Source organism: Aulonocara sp. 'chitande type north' Nkhata Bay, linkage group LG19 (assembly GCF_057382095.1).
Source record: "Aulonocara sp. 'chitande type north' Nkhata Bay isolate Kocher_YH1m ecotype deep benthic linkage group LG19, A_spYH_male_GT1.1, whole genome shotgun sequence".
NCBI lineage: Eukaryota > Metazoa > Chordata > Actinopteri > Cichliformes > Cichlidae > Aulonocara > Aulonocara sp. 'chitande type north' Nkhata Bay.
This window is the reverse complement of record NC_141362.1, coordinates 1,835,352-1,858,360: the sequence shown is the minus strand read 5'-3', so window position 1 is coordinate 1,858,360 and position 23,009 is coordinate 1,835,352. Positions and strand designations below refer to the sequence as shown.

Below are 23,009 nucleotides of genomic sequence, written 5' to 3'. Positions count from 1 at the left end.
GTCCTGCCAACTTCAGCTGAGGATATAGTCAGGCAGTGGAAAGACGAGTTTGAACATATCCTCCGTCCCACAGACAACCTTCTATAGAAGAAACAGACTTTGGGGACTAGGGGCCTATGCCAGGATACTGGAGAAGAGAGGCTGTCCATTACTCTAACTTCAGATTCAGGGCAACAGTCGGTTTATGTCCTGCTTGTAGAACACTAGACCAGAACTTTATCCTCTCAAAGGTATGTAGTAGGAGTTACACTTTGTGGTCCTAGAGAAAGCATATGACCATGTCCTGTGGAAAGTGCTGTGGGTATATGGGGAATCCCACTCCCCTAATGCACCTTCCACATGCGTACAATCACACTGAGAACTTGGTCTACATTGCTGGTAATATTTCTGACTTGTTGTGGGTTTTGGACTTCACCATTGATTGAGTTGATCATTTTTATCAGTGAGGGGAGGTAGACCCAAGACACACTGGAGATTATCTCTCTCAGCCGACCTGGAAAAGCCTCGACATTCTGAGGAGCTGGAGGAGTTGTTGGTTTATAAGCTACTCCCCCTAGTGGCCGGGATGGATGGATGGATATTCATTATAATTTATTGGCGATTTCAGTTAAGCATTAAATAGAGCTGTTCTTCTAATTTAATGACATACGTCAAGTTTCAGTCTGCTGCTGTTGCTCCATGGTCTATGCTCTATTGTTGTTTAATACAATGAAAGAAAGAAGGTCTAAATGGTATCAGCAGAGATTTGAAGCACTTTGAGGTGACAGTTGTTGTTTTTTGGCACTATAATGAAACTATACTAAACTAAAAAACAAACAAACTTAATTTAATTAAATTAACATCAAAATGCTTGAACTGGAGGAGAATAACATCCAGTAAATAAAACATTCTGACATCTGATCATAAATAAGATAAGATAAGATAACCTTTATTAGTCCCACACGTGGGAAATTTGTTTTGTCACAGCAGGAAGTGGACAGTGCAAAAGTTATGAGGCAAAAATTAGAATACAATAAGAATAAATACAGTACACAGCTGTACAGAATAGAATAAAATAAAATACTATATACAGTAGAATAAAATAAAATAAATATACAATAAGATAAAAATAGAATACAAATACAAATACTATATACAACTGAGTAAAAATACAACGATGACAGAAAGGATTATTGCACTTAGTATTATTGCATATGTATGGATGTGTGTGCTTGATCAGTTAAAGTCTTTATTATGGAGTCTGACAGCAGTGGGGAGGAAAGACCTGCGAAATCTCTCCGTCCCACACCGTGGGTGCCGCAGTCTCCCACTGAAGGAGCTGCTCAGTGCTGTCACAGTCTGCTGCATGGGGTGGGAGATGTTGTCCAACAGGGATGACAGCTTAGCCGCCGTTCTCCTGTCACTCACCACCTCCACTGGGTCCAGAGGGCATCCTAGAACAGAGCTGGCCCTTCGGATCACCCTGTTCAGTCTCTTCCTGTCCCCAGCAGAGATGCTGCCGCCCCAGCAGACCACACCATAAAAGATAGCAGAAGCCACAACAGAGTCATAGAAGGTCTTCAGGAGTGGGCCCTCCACTCCAAACGACCTGAGTCTCTGCAGCAGGTACAGCCTGCTCTGCCCTTTCCTGTAGAGGGCGTCTGAGTTATGAGTCCAGTCCAGTCTGTTGTTCAGATGAACACCAAGGTACCTGTAGCTGTCCACAGCCTCTATGTCCATACCTTGGATGTTCAGTGGTTGCAGTGGAGAATGTATAAAGATTTATTAGATTTTAGACAATACAGCACACATTATCCTTAAACTACAGGCATGCTAATGACAGCCTGCATGGTATCATTGTTGATGTGTTGTTATGTGTGTCAGCTCGAAGGCTTGAGGTGTACGAATCAGAAAACACCGAGACGGCTGTTTGCTCTGTGACTCTGAAGTCAGGCTACAGTGGGAAATCTCTGAGCTGTCGCTCTCTCAGCTGCAACCGCAGCTCTGTGTCTCTTCACACGCTTACTGCTGAGCCAATGGAGGAGGATCAACTGTCGGGTCACGTCCAGCCCAGGACCGGCGCCTTCTGCAGCCGCATGGTCAGATTCTCTCACACACATCAGACATCATGTTTGCATTCTTTGTATTGTTAAAATAATACTCATGTTAAAAGATGTTTTTATAAAACAAACATTTTGTAATTTTATAATTTATGGACCCTGGGGTATATAATCAGAGGCCATGTCTACTCCAAACACAATGCCAGCTAAAAGTCTGAACAAATCTAGTCAGTCCTTTTTTAACTGTGACGTTATCAAAACTTTGAAATGGCACATGTTGAGACTTGTGTTACAGTAATACAAAGTAGTTACTGTTTACTATAACAACACACACTGGCACACTGCTTAACCAGGTGCGTGAGGATCCCCTAGGCCGGCGATTTTGGGCAAGTGTTGGTTCACTACCCAACGACACCAACATTCTCTGCTATCACAGAGAAGACAAACACCTTACAAATGTGGTGACAGTAGTGCATGTGGTCAAACAGTGTTGTTACCTGAAATGACTTCTAATTAAAAGATGAGCCTCATCACAAGTCATCTCCTTATGCTGCAAACCTAACTCATGGTCATGGTCCAGATTAGAGATTAGCAGGTATGACATCATCACCGTCTGACTAATCACTTACCAGAAAATGTCTAAATCTAATGTCTTTGTGTTATATAATCTATAAAATCTGGATCCTTAGCTTTATTCCTTAAATTCTTTTTTCCTACTGGCTGCAGTTTTATTCTTCTGTCGGTATTAATATACAATTCTAGGATTGGACACCTATTTGTACTTGTTGACCTAAAATATAATAAAACATAGTCTAGTCCTATCTTTGTGCTTATATTACTTCTTTACTTTCAAACTCTTAAAAAACACCACAAGCCTGTCCTTTAAACATTCTTTTAATGAAATACTGATCGCATCACATCCTGTTTGTGAAAGACAAATATTACATTTTGATAAGTCTGTTACACAGTCAGCACCTTTGCCAGCTTTCCTTCCTGTCCTCAGATAGACTTTAATCTACACCATCTGTAGCTGTTATGCTGCTGCAGTTAAAACAGCGCAGAGTGTTTAACTGCTTTTTGCCGATTGAACAGTTTCTCTTCATTTGTAAATTCAGTTGCTCTGCTGTCAGGACATCCGTCCATGTCTTGTGATTGGTCAGATGTTGGAAGTGGCAGTTCTTTAATTTGAATGTGGGAGAATCCCTGAGTAAATATGTAATAATCAGCTCTGTGTGATCATTTCTCCTGACTGCAAATATTACTGTAAGTGAATCCTGATAATCAGAAGATTCCCTCGGTATGCTGACTTCACTTCATAGTTACGGTTTCAAAAGCAGACAGTTCAACATTTATGGAATGCACATCAAAAACTCGGCTTGGAGACCTTATAAAAAGTTGGTTTTATTAATTAATAAATATAGTGCTGTTTTTGCCCCCTTTTTGAATTCTTAGTTTTTTGCATATTTCTCACACTACATTTTGCATGTAGTGAACTCCACTGCTTTTACATATTATTCCTATTGTTGGCATGTTGGGTAAGCACCTGCCGCTCCTGTGTTCAGGCAAAGGAGGTGGTACCAGACCCCGCACTTGGCAGGAAGCTGAACTGGCTGACAAACCACTCCTCATCCGAGACTCCATCCAGCATGGAACTCACCTACATAACTGACTTCTTCCTGGCTCTGGCCATCTGTAACAGTGTGGTGGTTTCTTCGCCCAACCAGCCTCGACATGTGGTGAGTAAATAACACATAAAAGATGTTTCCAACATTTGTTTTGATTTACAATGAAATGACTTACATGGTGTTGTTGGAACAATTTGCTCTTTTGTCTGTACTGACGAGCCTATTTAAACATTTTGCTTAGTTTAGTCTGTAGAGTGATGTCATTCAGTGTGATGTTTAGAGGTCCTCGTAATCTTTAGAATATCAGTGTGAAAGGACTTGATATTTCCTGACTTGGATTAAAATGTTGTTCAGACATTTTGGATAGAAAAACAAATGTGTGTCAGGACTGTGATGATAAAAGAACTGATTCCCAGTAGTTCAGTTCCTTGACATTGTTGTCTGCCTGCCTATTGAATCCGTTTACCCATTCCACTTGCACTTGTGCTACAATCAGCAGATTTCAGATTGTATGCTAGAGGAGGAAAACAGTGGCACGGTCTACAGTGTAGATATAGACATGATAATAAAGTGGAAACTGCATCCACGACAGAAACAACTGCATTACGCTGCTAACACAACTTCAGCTCTTTACAAGTCCCTGCACAGACAGCACAGACTAAACCTAAGCTAGCCAAGAACCCAGATTTATGTTAAAGCTGAACAAACACCAACAGTCAAGCTGCCAGACCCTGGTGTTAAACAGGTAATAAAGGTAATAAATGGATGAGCAGTCAGGCTGCAGCCTTGGTTTCCAACATGTTTCTACAGTAGAATCACTGTGGCAGTTAAAGGCTCTTTGTCCTGTTTTCATCTTTGCTTTGTGCTGCCGGCTTTGTGTTCATATCTAAATACCAGTGGCTTTCCATCAGGACTTGTCAAATATAAACATTATTGACAATATTTAAAATGTACCAAAGTAAAGTGATTTCTCTCTTTGATGACAAACAGCGCTGCCATAAAGCTCCTCGCCTGTCGATTAGAATGTGTATCCATCATTAACATTACTGTCATCTTGTGGCTGCAGTTATTTATACAGCGCCAAATCGCAACAGCAGTCACCTCAAGGGGCTTAATATTGTAACATAAAGACCAATAATCCAGAGAAAGCCCAACAATCAGACGACCCCTATGAGCAAGCACTTTGGCGACTGTGGGGAGGAAAAACTCCATTTTAACAGGAAGAAGCTGAAGGCTGTGGCTCTGACCGTGTCTGGTCTATAATAAAACAGGGAAGTTGAGCAGGTGCAGGGTCAGCAGCACTTTTATCTGTTTTCATCTTTTTTCTGTAAAAGTCACTGCATGCCACTGCTAAGAGAAAGATAATATGCGTGTCCTGCATGTATATATGAGACAATGCGTTTCACCATTTTATGGAAAAATGCAAAAATAATGTTACAAGTAGTGTAACAGATTACTTACATCCCTTTAAAGAAAGGTGTTCTGCGTAATACATTATGTTTTTTGAGTAATGACCCAAACACTGACCATAACAAGCATTTGACGATACTACATGCTGTTAATATTCACGGATGTAAAGTCTTTGATACGCTGCTTACAGATGATGGTGACCCTCAAACAGAGACAGCGAGAACTGATAAGGAATCAAATATATAAGTTACATCAATAATGGAATGATAACTCGACTGAAGACGAGTGTGGACATGACTTCAGAGTCCAGACTCAAAGTAGTTCAACATGATTTTTTTGACTCCAGACGATCGGACGTGTTCTGACAATACGGCACGCTGAAATATGTTTGCATATTAAAATAGTCCTTACTTTCTCTTAATCATCATATAAATAACTTAAAGAGCCTAAATGCCTAAAAATGTAAAGGTTGAACATGATTTTGAACATGAAAATCACGAGACATGATTTTCCACTTTACATCACCACAATATCTATTTTTGAGTCTAATGGATATTTATTCCTCGTCAGTTGACACAAAATACTCCACAGTAACAAAGCTGTAGCTGGTTTTCACTTTGTGCAGAGATTCGACTAATGGGAAAGATTCTGGCTTGATTCATTTACATTTTAATTAAAAATACAGTAAAGTGTTCAGTAGTGTAAAAATTCAAAGAATAATTTCAGGGGAAACCGTCTTGACTTTTTTAGCACGAGTTCCAGCAGCTGACTCTGTTTTCTTGTTCCTACAGATACCTGAAGAACGGACACCTCTAAAGTCTCTGGAAGAAGTTAAGTTGATGTTTCAGCGTTTCAGTTTCTCTCCCTTCTCCGCTCTCTCCCCTTCCCAAATCAAAGGCAGCCCTCACAGCTTAAAAAGCAGGCTATTTATTAGGGGGAAGAGAGGCTCTCTCACTCTCTCCACTCCCGTGAGCAACACCACAGACGTGTCAGGCTCAAGCCAGGAAAATGACTCTAAACCAGACTTATCTGCCAGAGAGGAGGAAGAACAAGATGTGGAGGACCAAGAGACAGAGGATGACTTAAAGGATACACAGACAAACCCTGATGAGGCAAGACAGAGCATGCAAGACCTGACCAAACAAGTGGAAGAGATAACCGATGAACTGGTGTATGAGGCAGAGAGTCCAGATGAGGCAGCTTTGGTCCATGCAGCACGAGCATACCGCTGTACCCTGAGGGGTCGCTCTGCAGAGAGCCTGCTCGTGGATCTGCCAGGAATCGGCTCCCTGGCTATCCAGCTGCTCCACATCCTGCCCTTTGACTCCAACAGGAAAAGGATGTCCGTAGTGGTTCGCCACCCTCTGACGGGACAGGTGGTGGTTTTCACCAAGGGTGCGGACTCAGTCATCATGGATCTGGCTGAAAGCCCCACAGGTAATTAAAAGGAATATTTAAGATTGATTTCCTACTGATTGATGATTTTAGAACAAATGACATTTATAATAAGAGCAATGTCTTTCATCAGTGTTCCTTTGTGTTTTATATGTGTGTTTGTTGTTCTCCGGTGCAGATCAGACGGAGGTATACAGTCACATCAAAGAAAAAACCCAAAAACATTTGGATGCTTATGCCAGAGAAGGCCTCCGCACACTCTGCATCGCTAAAAAGGTAACATCTCTGAGAAGTGAAATCAAATAGCTTTGTACAGAATGTCCATGAATACACTCTTTCACAATGTAGTATTTAATTTAATGGTTTCTCACTTTAGCTGGATGCAAAGATCTTTGATGCACAGACAGCCATAAATCAGTTTGAAGATTTAACACTTTCCTGATCTTTTGTCCTCAAGCTCCTTGTAAATTATCAAGGAAAGACATGATGGAGAACTGATAAAGCAAAAGAGAATTGCAGTGCTTAGAGAATCCAGTTAAACTTACTACACAGGTCACATGTGATGTTGAGATTTTTAACATGGATCTGCTCTTCTGAAACTGTGTTTTGGACGTGGACATCAGAATGCAAAAAAACATTGGATACGTTGCCCCGTGCATTCTTGTTGTTTGAAGCAGGTCACATAAAAGAGACTTGTGAAAAGGGAAGGTAAATGCTTTTAAATTTAGCATTTAAATTTGTTACTAATCTTGTCCAGTCATAACTTAATATCTGATCCTTCAGTGTAACTGAAGTTTTCATTTCAATTATATTTTATTTATTTAGCACAGAATCGCAACAACAGTCGCCTCAAGGTGCTTTATATTGTAAGGTAGACCCTACAATAATAGATACAGAGAAAACCCAACAATCATATGACTCCCTATGAGCAAGCACTTTGGTGACAGTGGGAAGGAAAAACTCCCTTTTAACAGGAAGAAACCTCCGGCAGAACCAGGCTCAGGGAGGGGCGGGGCCATCAGCTGTGATTGGTTGGGGTGAAAGAAGGAAGACAGGATAAAGACATGCCATGGAAGAGAGACAGAGGTGAATAACAGATATGATTCGATGCAGAGAGGTCTGTTAACACATAGTGAGTGAGAAAGGTGACTGGAAAGGAAAAACCCAGTGCATCATGGGAATCCCCCGGCAGCCTACGTCTATTGCAGCATAACTAAGGGAGGATTCAGGGTCACCTGGTCCAGCCCTAACTATATGCTTTAGCAAAAAGGAAAGTTTTTAACAAATGACAGTCGTCCAGCCTGGAAGTAATAAATGCATGAACTAGTTTTTCAGCGTCACTCTGAGACAGGATATTTCTAACTTTAGAGATGTTGCACAAATGGAAGAACGCAGTCTTACATATTTGTTTAATACGTGCGTTGAAGGACATGTCCTGGTCAAAAATGTGTGTTATCTGGCTTCATGGACAGATAGAGCTGGGTGTCATCTGCATAGCAGTGTAAATGTATGCTATGTCTTCTAATGATACTGCCTAAGGGAAGCATGTATAATGTAAACAGAATTGGTCCTAGCACTGAACCCTGTGGAACTCCATAATTAACCTCAGTGTGTGAAGAGGACTCTCCATTTACATGCACAAACTGGAGTCTATTAGATAGATATGATACAAACCACTGCAGTGCAGTACCTGTAATACCTACAGCATGTTCTAATCACTCTAATAGGATATTATGGTCGACAGTATCGAACGCTGCACTGAGGTCTAGCAGGACAAGCACAGAGATGAGTCCACTGTCAGAGGCCATAAGAAGATCATTTGTAACCTTCACTAAAGCTGTTTCTGTGCTGTGCTGAGCTCTGAAACCTGACTGAAACTCTTCAAATAAACCTCTGCAGATGATCTGTTAGCTGTTTGACAACTACTCTTTCAAGGATGTTTGATATGAAAGGAAGGTTGGAGATTGGCCTATAATTAGCTAAGACTGCTGGGTCTAGAGATGCTTTTTGAGTAAAGGTTTAACTACAGCCAGCTTGAAGGCCTGTGGTACATAGCCGATTATTAGAGATAGGTTGATCATATTTAAGATCGAAGAATTAATTAATGGCAGGACTTCTTTGAGCAGTTTTGTAGGAATGGGGTCTAAAAGACACGTTGATGGTTTGGAGGAAGTAATTATTGAAGTTAACTCAGAAAGATCAATTAGAGAAAAAGAGTCTAACTTATCAATGGTACTAAGAGTAGCTGTAGATAATATTACATCTGTGGGATGATTATTGGTAATTTTTCCTCTAATGATAAGAATTTTATTTGTGAAGTTCATGAAGTCATTACTAGTTACCGTTAAAGGGATGGTTGGCTCAACAGAGCTCTGACTGTTTGTCAGCCTGGCTACAGTGCTGAAGAGAAACCTGGGGTTGTTCTTATTTTCTTCAATCAGTGATGAATAGTAAGATGTTCTGGCTCTGTGGAGGGCTTTCTTATAAAGCAGCAAACTATTTCTCCAGGCTAAATGATCATCTTGTAATTTTTCTGTTGAAGGTTAAAATTTTCCTGTAACACTAATGATTTTAACTAAGCTAACACAAGACGAAGGCTAAGTTTATTTATATAGCACATTTAAAACAACAGAGTTGACCAAATTGCTGTACATTCAGACTGTGTCACTGCACAGTCTGAAGAGGATGGAGGAGATTCCAGGAGACAAGCAGTTAATCTAGTAAAGCTGCACAGGGCCTCCTTGCACTATCTGTTCCCTCGTGCAAGGAGGAACAGGATGATAGCACCGCCAGAGGCCTTAGAAACGAGCTCCAGCAGACCACTGGTGTGAAAATCTTTGACCCAACTGAACTGTCTGTCTGAACTGGAGCTTTGTGATTCTGTTCCCCACTGTTGCTTCTTGGTCTCATTTCCCATTCATATTGAAAGATCCCACAGTCGGTTTGAATACATGACAGACAGCCAACTACTGACTTTGTAGTTACTAATATTTGCTTGATCTGTTATTGATTACCTGCAGGTTCTGAAGGAGGATGAGTATGACTTGTGGCTGAAAGCACACATGCTGGCAGAGAGCAGCATAGAGAACAGAGAGGAGCTTCTTCTGGAGTCAGCTCAGAGGCTTGAGACCAACCTCACTCTGTTGGGTAGTCACTGCAGCTCAGACTTAAATCATTCGATATCAGAGCTGAAATACCAGCACTTAAAGCGTATGCGTGTGTTTTCAGGTACCACAGGGATTGTAGACAGACTCCAGGAGGAGGTTCCAGAGACCATTGCTGCTCTTCAGAGGGCTGGGATTAAAGTTTGGGTTCTCACTGGAGACAAACAGGAAACAGCCATCAACATCGCTTATGCCTGCAAACTTCTATGTGCCAGTGACAAACTGCTGACAGCTAACTGTGGAAGCAAGGTCAGTGAGTGAAAAAATCTTTGTTATTTTACTGTAGAGCATGTGCAAAAGGGTGTAAGGTCTTCTTCACACACTGTGCCCTTTGCATTAGATGGAGGAGTTGTACAGGGAGATGGGTGCGTTTGGCTCATCTCAGTCTCTCACTAAACATGCTCCTGTGACTACCCAGCAGTCACACCATGACACCCCAAGTATGACGGATGGAGTGTTGAGTGCGAGAGAAACTGACCTGAAAGATAGGATCATGGTAAAGCTGGACCCTCCGTAGTGGGTTACATAGAATATGTTAAGTACCCTCTGAAGGTCTACTAGAAGATGTAAATGCACCATAATGGAGAGTCCGTACTGCAACCATCACCAAAAAGAACCAGCTGATCTACACCACAGCAGCAGTGATCACGGAGATGCTTGGCTATATGATGAACAGCCCAAAGGAGCAGCGCAGTTCATGGAGAAGGAGTCGAGAGGCCAAGATCAAGGTAGCACGGAGGGAAGTTGAAAGTAGAAAGTTGAAGAAAGAGGTACCTAAGAGCTGCCCGTGCCTTGGAAACTCCCAAACAAAGACTTACAGCCTTGGCCAGCCACTTGAAGAAGCATACCACAGAGACAGAAGGCAGGAGCGTAAACCAGCTGTACTGTAGTGATAGCTGTAGCTATACCAAGTGACAGCAACATCAGGAAGAAGGAAAACCAGAAGCTGGAGAAGTGCCACGGGCTGAGAGAAGAGCTCGAGAAGATGTTGAGGGTGAAGGTGACGGTGGTCCCCGTGGTAATCAGAGTACTCGGTGCGGTGACTCCCAAGCTAGGCGAGTGGCTCCAGCAGATCCCGGGAACAACATCAGAGATCTCTGTCCAGAAGAGCGCAGTCCTGGGAACAGCTAAGATACTGCGCAGGACCCTCAGGCAGAGGACCCGAGCTTGAAGGATAGACCACCCACAGGGCTAGAGGGAAACTTTTCAGATGATTATTTTATTATTTTTATATATTTCAGTCATGAAACCCTCAAAAACCTTTCTTATAAATCCTGTCTACACTCTTATAAATGCTTATTAAAAACTCATTTGTTCGTGTACACAGTGAATCAATTGTGTGTGAGATGAATGTAGTGTACAGCAAAGAAGAGCATTAGAGCATGTCCTCTTTCTTTTTGTTGGTGAGGAACATAGTGATGGGTTGTTTCTTCTGGACAAGGTTTCTATAGACATTTGTAGACTCATCCATCGACCAGTACTTTTACCAGTGCTAATGAACGTGTTCTATTTTTATTTATATTGTTATTCATTGTTTTAGGAAAGAAAATGCTTCTTTTACTGCATAAAATAATAAAAATCTAAACAAATACAAGTACCAATACGCAGCAGAAACCGCTTTCTGCAACTCGGATAGTTAGCCAATCATTGGAGCTGCTGAAAGATTCGAATTACAGCAAGCTGTCCATGCCTGAGGGCTTGCTTAGTGATAGGTTTGTAGCATAAACCTATTCGCTGGAACGTTCAAGACAATTTACTACACAGCGAAAGCAAGACACTTGCAGCCTCAGGAGTAGGAGTGGGTTTAAGAACATCAATTTCCAGATTCAAATTGATTTTATATTGAATAAAGCGATATCGATTCATTAAATCCTGACATCGATTTTTAAATATAAATGTATTTTGCCAGAAACACCAGAATCTCAGCTTAAAGCTCACAAAACTATTTCAACAACCGCCAAACAGCTAAAAGAGCAAAAGAGCAGGTAAACGAATTCACAGTGAATTTCAACTTTTACATATTATGCCAAATTACAAAACGCTTAGCTGTGTCTCTAACAAAACCTCTGTAACGACGCTCGGCTTCACTTCACTGGGGGTTATCTACTATAAAAATCCAGCCCAGGAAAATCTCCTTCATATTTTTCTGTGTTTTATCTTCACTTTGTTTGACATAAATGTGCTGTGATGCTTGCACCTCTGGTGAAGTCTCACAAGACTGAGATGCTCTAGCGTGACCTTAAAAAGGCGGTTCATGCTCAGAAACCCTCCAGTGTCACTGAATTGCAACAATTCTGCAAAGACAAGTGGGCCCAAATTCCTCCACAGTGCTGTAAAAGACTCGTGGCCAGTTATCGTAAGTGCTTGATTGTAGTTGTTGCTGCTAAGGGTGGCCCAACCAGTTATTAGGTTTAGGGGGCATTCACTTTTTCACACAGAGCCATGTAGGTTTGGATTTTTCCCCCTTATTAAAAAACACCAACAATCAATCAAATCCAATAAAACACTGGGCAGGAGAAGCCATGTCTGAACTCACTCGCAGCTACGCTCCGCTCAGGCACATAACGGTCCTTTCTTTTCCTTCAGGATGCTTGTGCAGCTTTATTTGAGGATCTCATACTGGAAGTCCAGGGTGGTGAGAGTTTGACTGCCCTTACTGGAAATGGGGAATCCATGTCCAGCAGCTTCATTCTGGTCACAGATGGCCGGACGCTGGGTTGGGCCTTGGAGGACGAATTGAGGAGCAACTTCCTGGAGCTGAGCCGGCGATGCAAGGCAGTGATCTGCTGCCGTTCCACTCCACTGCAGAAAAGCCAAGTGGTCCAGCTGATCCGGGACCATCTTGGTGTCATGACCCTGGCTGTGGGTAAGAACTCAGCCAACAGAAAAGCAGCTTGGAGCTGATTGTTTATTATTCCATAAAGACATTTCATAACCCTTTGTCTGTTAAACATTTGAAATACAGATGATCTGTCATTGCATGAGTACTGTCAGCTTTATTTATCACATCACTGCTTGAAATAATTTGACACGAACTAGTGGAAAACAATGCTGCTGTTTCAGGTGATGGAGCCAATGACGTAAGCATGATTCAGGTGGCTGATGTGGGCATTGGGATATCTGGACAGGAGGGAATGCAGGTATTAACAAAGAAAAGAAATGACAATAATACTAGTAATAACAAAAAATACTGTCAAACCGAGGTCTTTACAGAATACTATGAAGCTACTGTTTGTTAGTATCGGTTTAGTTCAGCCTCCCATCCAAGACCATGACAGAGAACTCTTTGAGAGCTGTAGCTTTCTGTGGTTATATTAGACTCAGTGTGATATTGCATTCGCCCGTATCATCTGGTTTCACTCACCAGCAGGCGCTAAATGAGGCTAACGCTTGCGTTTTTTCTTCTTCTTTTCATTATTTTGCTCTGTGGTCATTTTTTGTTGTTTTAAATCTTTCTCCAGGCTGTGATGTCCAGTGACTTTGCTATTTCACGGTTTAAACACCTCAGCAAGCTGCTGCTGGTTCACGGCCACTGGTGTTACTCTCGTCTTGCAAACATGATTCAATACTTCATCTACAAGAATGTGGTAAGAGTCTTTTTTGACAGCTTTATAAAAAAGGTTATAAACGGCTTGACTGACGTTTCGCATTAAGGCGGGTGTTGAACTCACAGCAGTTACACTGTCATCCCTAAACTCACCTGCTCACAAGAAAACAACAGCAAATCATTGTTTTAGTCTTACAGCAGTTTTGTCTCTGTCATGTTGCTGCATCCAAATATTTGTTTCCGGTTTATTCTGCCTATTATACTAACGACTACATTTAATAAGACTTAATATGACTTTGGAGGGTTCCTGTTGTGGGACAGGTCTTCTCCCCGGCCACTGAGTCCAGCATGTCTCAAATCTGTCCTGAGGTCAACACTAGTCTGACAAACCCAAAACACCTCACACAGGTTTGAGGCACCCAGCAGCCTTCCTACTCTAGCTTGCAATGATGCAGAGGACTTGTTGATATTGAGCTTTGTCTGTGCAGAGATTAGTAATGACACCTTAAAGTAAGAAGGTTCCTGATTAGAAAGAGAGCTGGGGGCCTTTTATATGTGGACTTTGCATGTTTTCCTTACGTGTGAGCCAAAAGGACACATTATTAGCTTAAATCAAACATACGATCAATGAACAATCATTTATCATCGTATCACTGAAAGGATAAAGAGCTGGTGCAGTGATTTACGACCACGACAAAGCCGTGGTTCTCTGTGTCAGCATGGAGCATGGTTGTTCACTGAGCTCCTTCCCTCCTTGCACCAAAGCTGCTCATGTTCTGCCTGAAACTAAAGAATCTCCCAGAAATGGCACTTATTCGTTACAAAACACAGAAGATTTTAGAGCAATTCGTTGTTCTCACAAGGATAAAAAAAAGTATTAAGTAAGGAAATTCCTCACTGCTGACTGTGTGTTTCTTACCTGCAGATGTATGTGAATCTGCTGTTCTGGTATCAGTTCTTCTGTGGTTTTTCTGGGAGTGTCATGACCAACTCCTGGGTGCTCATCCTCTTCAATCTAATCTTCACATCAGCTCCTCCGCTCATTTACGGCATTCTCAACCAAGATTTACCTGCTGACACTCTGATGGAGCTGCCCGAGCTCTACCAGGATGCACAAACTTCCAAGGTCACTGCAAACACATACATGCCACAGAAATGACGTACAAACTCTACAAAAGGCAGTTGCTGTTTAAGGATTTCATTTGTTTTTTCATTTTTGTCAAACATTTTCTAGAGTATGGTCATTGCTCCTAACAAATGTATTTTCTGAAACAGAGCAGCTTATGAACACAAAACCTTAGCGGACACAGTTAGCATCATGAAGTCTCAGCAGGTCGATGAAAAAAGAAAACTGCTTAAATTATGAAAAGTTTATTGATCGCTACATTTATTTGGCTTTCAAAGTATTTTAAATTACTGAATGTAAACTGGTTCTGCACTTGCTATGATGAAACTCTAATACCTACTAATGTAGGCTTCACACTAACCGGGCTGCTAACTCATAATGTGCATACACATGATCACAGCAGTCCTGTATAACAGGAAAACACATAAATTCACTTTAATTAATATGTCAACAGCTACATTTCTGCGATCATTTTATTATTTGCACAGAAAGAGGAAACAGAAGATGGAAAATGGGGCACTATCATAGCCATACATGTGTACATTACATATAGTAGAAAAATCACAATGCACAAAAAGAAATGCATACCGACACCACCTGCTGGTTCATATGATCATGTCCCAACATACTTCTGTTGGTCCTTTTATCTGTGTGCTACCGCTGACCTCTGGCCTAGCTCATTACCTCATTATCGTTAAGCATGGGTCATTTGTTTTTCATTGAAGTGTCGTGGCCTGTGTTAGCCAAACAAGTATTGCATGTGTGACATCAGTAACACTCATATTTGTTTAGAAAGTGTAACAGATGATTGTGATGTCTTCACAGACGTTTGTTCCATACATGTTCTGGATCACGGTCCTGGATGCTTTTTACCAAAGCCTCGTTTGCTTTTTTGTGCCTTACTTTGTAAGTACACCATGCAAATCGTTACTTATCACATTCCTTCTATTTACATGCACGTGGGTCTGTCTGTCTTCTCCTCATGTTCTAAGATTTTCATGTGAGAGTGTTTTAGGGGACTTTTTTCTGTTTTCACAGGCATACGCAGGATCAGATGTTGGGGTGCTGTCCTTTGGCTCACCGATCAACGCATCAGCACTTTTCATTATTCTGCTGCACCAAGTGATCGAGAGCAACACGCTGGTCAGACTCACCACCACCACTCAAAATCATTTATACTTCAGCTGGGCTGTGTCTCAGCTACTTTGCCTTTACAATAACAAGTGTGTAGCTTAAAGGTTATGTGTGTTATATTAGGGGGTACAGCAGGGGTCTCAAACTCACGGCACAGGTCACCACTACTTGTTGACCTGATGAAATCTAATGCAGTTTGTCCCTTGAAGATTTGTTTGCTGTTGTGTGCAATCTTAAAATAAATTCTTTAAATGATTTAATATGAAGGCAAGATGAGCAGAGAGCACGAACATGCTGAGGGATTGGCTGTGTTAGTTCAGTGAGAGTCGCACACTAATGTGTACACTTATGTCTGCACTTTGATTTGTTACATACGAACAAAATTAGTGCTGCACGTGTCTGTCCGCAAAGACAGGACCAATGTGTTTATCTGGTAGTTCAATGAAAGGCTTCAGTTAGTTAAGAGTGCGAAACAAGAATCTGCATTCACGTTTGCAGTTTGTTGTACAATATTTGAAATTTAAAAAACAAAAGAAAAACTACACTTTTTGTTGTTTGATTGTTTTTTGTACGACTTGAACACTAAAGTGGCCCTCACATGAGATGACAGTGGCAGCAGTGGCCCTCAGCTCATTTAGGTTTGCGACCTTTGGTGTAGAGCGTGAGGAAAAATGTAATCCAAGTCAGAACTGAAAATGGAAAGATTCAGGAGCAGCTCTCTCTCTTTAGTTGTGCTCTGGAGTTTTGAATCTTTTTCTTTTTTGCAGACATGGATTCATATGGTCGTGTTGGTGCTCAGCTGCACTTCCTATTTTGGTTTTGTACTGCTCCTCAGTGGCTTCTGTGTGACCTGCAGCCCCCCTGTCAACCCTCTGGGGATTGAGTTACTCCAAATGTCCCACTCTCTTTTCTACATCACATGTGTTCTCACTACTGTGGCAGCTCTGTTACCCAGGTACGCGCACACACACACACTGCAAAAACTCATGTACAGGTAGTGTATTTCCTTTGGGGGCACTTCATAACTCATTAATAATAAAGAGCTTTACTCTAATGACACCTGGAGGTGCCAATGTCGTCATCACCGACACAGCTATACACTGAATTTGTTTTGTCACTCCAGTGGTTTCCATATTTCAATTAAACAATGTGGCAGAGTGGACTCAAACGCAGGACTCGCAGGCTGGTTGAGGATGTTTATTGTGAAGGCAGGATGAGCAGGACATGAGACGACTGGCTGACTGAATGCACACAGACAGAGGCGAACACAAGAAAACCGGACGCACGTGGAAAATAAACAGAGACAAAGTACAAACTGAAAACACTGAGTCAACAGCCCAGGAAACCTGACATCACTTTCATTGCTAAAACATTACCCAGATATCCAGGATCGTTTTTAAATACAAATATTTTAATTTGTTTATGACCAGACATATGCTTCAGGTAAAATAGTGCTGGTTACCATGGTTTCCAGGGGTCTTTTGGAGTCTCCAATTTTCTATTTTTGGAAACACTAATTTTAATTGGACCAATCAAAATTAATACATAATTAAAATATTGCAGTATTTTTAAAGAAACATATATAATAAGCTGTAGGCAACAGCACTTTAAGGGATCCTGTTAGGAAAAGGTTTAAATATTAACCTTTAATTATATGGTTTTAAAACTGAAATCATACAATTCCATGTATTATATATATGTGTAAATAGTAAACAGCCCGACACACATAACTACAGTTGTAAACAAAAAAAAAGATTCTCACAGGACTGGTTTTGGCAGTCCGACAGCTAGATGCAGTTCACCTTTTAATATTAAAGTTCATTACAGTGAAATTAGGCAAAGACTGAAATAGGGCTACAACAATTCACTGAGTAATAAAATCACAAAAAATTCTTTGCTACAATGTTTCGTTTCACACGAGGCCCTGTAGTGTGTCGACGTGTTAAACGACACGACCGCGAGTGCTTTACCCGCATTTGCTACTAAAAACAGACCTGCACTATAACGTTTTGACAACATGAAGCCCACACAGCCTTCAGTTTGAAACAGAAACGCTGCTAGCAGCCGCAGTGATGATGACTCTGGGACAGTTTAACATGGAGCCGGTGTTCTGAGAAACCATCCTACTCTGGCAAAACGTCCTACCCGTATTATAATTTGACGGTGACCTGCGACTAACCATAACCTTAAGAAGTATTCCGGATGGGTGAGAGAAAAGGAAGTTAATTCGGCGTTGGTGTTGTGCGCATGCGCCGCGTCTGCGCAAAAACATTGGGTAGGATGTTTTTCCTGGTAGGATGGATTCCCGGAATCCATCTGTTTACTGCGGAGCCCCTCTGATGACATGGTCCAAAAAATAAATATATTGAGGCCACAAAATACTATTTCAAGGGCACCAAATAGGTATAACGTGCGCATGAAATGCTAATTTGTGCCCATGAAACACTTGACCGATAACCGTGATCCTTCCCTTGCAGTTGGTTGACAATAAAATCTATCCCGGCGTCCAGGTCCTACTTACGTCTGTAAAGCAACTGGGCTCTCGATGTCCTGTTTAAATGTCTCTCCGTAATAATGGTTCCTTGCATTGCAGGCTTTTCAGAATGCATTTGTAGCTCATTCCCAGCCTAAAATAAAACTCAATCATACCGTCTCTGTCCACGGTGCATAGGTTTAGCCTACTTATGCTTATGTCTCTACGCAGCTGTCCAGGAATTGTATCAATATGTTGTGCGCACGTTATCTATTTCGTTGCCACAAATGCATAATTCGTTGCCACGTTATATCCAATTCATGGCCACAAAAAGTATTTCGAGGGCACAAAGTAGAATTTTGTGGCCACAATTTATTTATGTTTTGGACCATGTCATCAGAGGGGCTCCGTAGTTTACACACCACGAAGAGGCGGAGGCGTTACCGAGAAACCGAGCTCAGGTTGAGTGAAAGAAAACGTGTTTCTGGCGTCCAAAACAGGAGCACAGTTCCAGTGATGACCATTAAAACCTTTACTGGGAAAAATCTAGAGTGCCGAGTCCTTCATCAAAGCACCTGATCAACTCCAACGTGAAGAAAAACGAACTTTGTAGCTGCTCCATTCACACACAGAGAGTAATCTGCAGTAAGCCTCAGAAGTTATGCAGATGACCTGTTAATTTAATAGGTCATTAAGTTAATAGGTCATCCAAAGAGTTAAAAGCCAGAGAATAAAAATAGGCTTTTAATCTGGACTTAAAAACGGCACTGATGTAGCCTGTCTAATATTAAGAGGAAGATTGTTCCAAAGCAACGGGGCCACAGCAGAGAACGCCCGGTCTCCTCTGAGTTTCAGCCGTGACTTAGGGACTGAAAGCAGCAGTTGCTCAGCTGACCAGAGGGAACGAGTGGGAACATAAGGCTTTCAACAAATCAGACAAATAAACGGGTGCCAAACCATTTAAAGATTTAAAAACCAATAAAAGAAGTTTAAAACGGATCCTAAATTTGATTGGAAGCCGATGTAGGAGGCCAAAACCGGAGTGATGCGGTCGAATTTCCTTCTACCAGTTAAAAATCGAGCCGCAGCATTGTGCACTAATTGTAAGTGTGACAAAGTGCCCAGCTCCTATTAAAATGGAATTACAGTAATCCAGGCGTGATGTAATAAAAGCATGAATTACAGTTTCTAATGTTAAACATTGTGTTAATTCAGTTGCATTAGAATTTAAAAATATGAAAATAAGAGCTTTTTTTCATAAGCTACATTTTTTTTACACATGCCATTAAACTCGTTGTTGTTAGATTGGGCCCGGGCATTTTGACTAGAGACCGGCCCACCAGGTAGTAAAGCCATAAAGCCTTTGAATGAAAACAGACGCTGTTGTGACAGTGATGTACAGTCTTGTTGGTATATGTACGATTTCTATACATTTTACATCAGATAAAAACTTTGTTCGCAAGATTCAGATAATTATTTAATAACAGCGAGACATTTTAAATGAGAATAAGAAAGTCTTTCTTTGTGCCCCCCTCTCCCTGTTAATGCCCTACCTGCCCCCCTGGCAACACTTTCCTAGACCCGCCCCTGCACAGTTACCAGCTGTCAGCTACCTAAAAAAGGATCCTGGTGTTATTTATCTCTCAGAAACAGTTCATAACTTCAACTCATCCATGTCACCTAAAAGGTAAACCTGTTTCTCCATCACCTGTTCAGCTCTGATGATTCAGTAAGGACATCTCCTGGTTTCACGTTTCCCTCTCACCACATATCCAAACAGACATCATGACCAGCAGCTTTACAGCTGTGGCTCCAGCAAACATCAGCTGATACTAGAAATTAATATTAAATAAATTCTAACAACAGCTGATCAAGCTTAAACGTGCTGCTGTTGTTTAGCGCGACATCCGCTGGTTTCCTGTTTCTGGCGCAAAGTGGGCGATAGACAAACGAGAGAGAAAAGCCGATCAGCTGATCATTGATCAGTTTCATGATAAGTAGCAACAGGAGAGGGAGGGGAGAGGATGAGAGGAGAAGAAACAGCTGTGCACAGAATAATTCCAGCTTTGTGTCTTTTCCATTGTAGCTGAAGTCCGGGACAAACTGTTCCTTTTCACCTCAACACGAAACGCGTAATATTTTCTCTGAATGCGAGACGATTCAGTTTTTTACGGAATGGTTGGAAACTCTAATAATTAACCTTATGAACAAAATAAAGTTCACTATCAGTAACATCATAGCACCCACCCAGCTGTATAGAAACTCCGTCAAGCTGGCTAGAACGCAGTACGAGTTATTGTAACTGACAGTAAAAAAGTCAGCATAACGAAAATAAACTCCACCTAAACTTGGTTTATATCTGACCCAGAGAGACTGCAGGTCATAACTTCTTACCTGAAGTTCAGTTCACCTGACACTCAGACCGGCGGCCGCCTCGGGTCTCTGCTCCTCCTGCCTCCCCTTCCCTCATCCACCTGCTGGCCTCTGTGGAAGCTCCGCCATAGCCACCACCAAACAACTGAGTTATTTTTACATTTTACACATCTGCCAGCATCTGGCCAATCCACCACATTTTATTGTTTATATAGTTACAAAAAAACAAACAAACAAAAAAACATCGGCCCATAAAAACGAAAAATCACCATCGGCCCAAATGCCCAGTATGCCCAGTATGCCCGATGGCCAGTCCAGCTACGGGTTGAATACTTAAATATTATTTACATTACTTAATGTGTTCATCATCATTGCATCTGTTTTCAGCAGCACAAAAACTTGCTCCCTAATTTGAAAGTTTTTCAGGCAGACAGAGCAAAGGTACATTTATCTTATTTGATTTGACCTTTGACAGTACATGAGATTATTTATATAATTTTGCATTTAAGAAAAAGTTTTCTTTAAAAGTTTAATTTAAATATGGTACGTACATACATACAATCAAAGGGTTGAGGGGTTTTTGACAGGTGTTGTATGCAGTTCAACTTTCTCTTTTGAATAGTTACTATTTCTCATTAATAAGACAAAAGTATTTCTTATCTGATTACTTGATTAAACAGTGGAATAATAAATGGATTACTTGATTACTAAAATAATTGATAGCTGCACCCCCTACTGGTGCTGAGCAAGTGTGGCTTGCTTGTAAGAGTTTTCAGGAGAAAGTCTGTTCATGTAAAGAGAACAGCAGTATGGTTTAGGTTGCATCCGAGCAAACGAGAACAGTTTGTTATGCTGCAGCTACAGGACCTGGGCACTTTGCTGTCACTGACGCTGTGCAACAGGACAGTGACCTCAAGTAAATCAGCAACTCTACTGAGTGGCTGAAAAAGAAAAGAAACAAGGAACTGAAATTGAAATGCTGCGGTTGGATGTTGAGAGAGCGCTGCAGAAACAAATGCCTGGAAATCTCAACAACTGAAGAAACAAAGAGAAGAGTGCAGCAGAATTCCTCCCCAGTGATGATACAGAGTGTTAAAGGACTTTCTATAAGCCACTGAATCATGAGTTGTACTCAGTTTTTCACAGGAACAAATAAAACTATTTTAATGTGACTTTATATGATTAAAAACATACTTTACATAGTGTGTGTAGTAAGTAACATATGCATGATGCATGATTTTACACTGATAGCCAGAAGGCCACCTATTCTGTGTTTATTTATTGCATATACGTCCAAGCCCAGCTAACCAGCTGGATTTCATGGTTTTGGGGTTTCAGTAGGGGCTCAGCCCATTCACTCCGTCTAACACAAACATATTTATATCCTCCTCACTTAGTAAGTCTAAGGGTAGGCTAAACAAACGGCTGCATCAGGAGTTCGTTCCAACAGCGGACCAGGAGTGGCCTACCTCGAACGGCCTGGTCTATTTGTTTAAAGAGAAGAAGAAGTGATAAAATGTCATATATTGTGCATATTTTGTTTGGAAGGGCCAAACTTCCTTCTTTTGGTCCGCATTTTTAAAAAACCCAGAGGGGTTTTTTGGTGTGTGTTCCTAAAACTGACTGGAATGAAATGGGGGTTGATCAAACTTAGAGTGGGTTAGTTTTATTTTCCCTTATCAGTGAGTGAGAGTACCTTAAGGTGACGTGTTGTTGTGATGTGTTTTTGTCTTGAGTATAGTTCTTTACTCACAAACTAACTGAGCTGTTTTCAGTCAATGTTGAGGGTGTAAGGTTTGACGTTACTTAATTGTAAGGCAACAAACGTGTAACAGCACCATCATATATGTCAGGAGCCAGACTTGGCTGGCACTCCACAAGGAACCGCTTGCTTGTTAAAGTCTAATCAAAATGTCACGTTACATATTGTTTTCTAAATTAGGACTTTTATCAGCATGAAGCAGAGTCTAAACCGAACCACTGCTTTAGAGCGAAGTCGTTAATAGAAAAAAAGGCGAAATCAATGAAGTTTGAAAATGTCACGTGCAGCCACAGCTCTAGAGGACTGACTGATGTGCTCTTCTCTACAGGCTGTTTTTTCAAGCTTTATGCAACACACTGCACCCATCTACAGTTTTGAAATCAGCTCACATGGATACAGTGGACTCTGAAAATTACCGCAGGAGAATGCAGCGCTGGAACATGACCCACTCCAAAACCAACAGGCTCTCGGCGGGTGCCGACAACGCTGGCCTGGAGCCCAGCTTAGCGTGAGAGCTACGCACATGCAGAGAGTTGCACTTGATACCTCTACTGATGCACAATCTCCCCTGAGAAAAGTATACCTGAAACTGAAGGAAAGGTTTCTGTTGATGTGCCGCACTGAAGTGTACATCACAGCCAGAACAGAAGTTTTGGTTCAGTAAAAGACTTTGACTCCAAAGAACACTGAATATAACTGGCTGCGTTTTGTATGAATGAGAAGTATGCATCTGTGATTTTATGAATAAAGTATGTGAAAGTAATCCATCCATGTGATTCATTCAGCGTCTGTTTAAAAATCACACCCAATGTTTATCTTTATATAATCTTTCTTGAACAAACGCACTGGTGTCGTGCTTGGGACGGGATTGGAGCTCACACACGGTTCATGTGTAAGCTGTGGTGACGCGTTATCTTGTATGTCAGTTGGATTCTGATGAGATTTGGCAGAGTGCGAGAAT

General features: G+C 41.4%; 1 protein-coding gene across 1 annotated transcript in view; it reads left to right on the top strand.

Annotated features, from left to right (window-relative positions):
* atp10d (ATPase phospholipid transporting 10D) overlaps nt 1–22,806 on the top strand; it is a 42,122-nt gene extending 19,316 nt beyond the window's left edge. The window contains exons 10-23 of the mRNA XM_086273701.1: nt 1,864–2,078; nt 3,602–3,775; nt 5,866–6,511; nt 6,648–6,745; nt 9,490–9,616; nt 9,698–9,882; nt 12,220–12,499; nt 12,697–12,773; nt 13,095–13,220; nt 14,106–14,306; nt 15,132–15,212; nt 15,345–15,449; nt 16,208–16,395; nt 22,377–22,806. Of these exons, the coding sequence (XP_086129827.1) occupies nt 1,864–2,078; nt 3,602–3,775; nt 5,866–6,511; nt 6,648–6,745; nt 9,490–9,616; nt 9,698–9,882; nt 12,220–12,499; nt 12,697–12,773; nt 13,095–13,220; nt 14,106–14,306; nt 15,132–15,212; nt 15,345–15,449; nt 16,208–16,395; nt 22,377–22,560 (2,687 nt within the window). The 3' untranslated portion in view covers nt 22,561–22,806. The remainder of the gene's footprint in view (nt 1–1,863; nt 2,079–3,601; nt 3,776–5,865; nt 6,512–6,647; nt 6,746–9,489; nt 9,617–9,697; nt 9,883–12,219; nt 12,500–12,696; nt 12,774–13,094; nt 13,221–14,105; nt 14,307–15,131; nt 15,213–15,344; nt 15,450–16,207; nt 16,396–22,376) is intronic.
* The last annotated feature ends 203 nt before the right edge of the window (nt 22,807–23,009 follow it).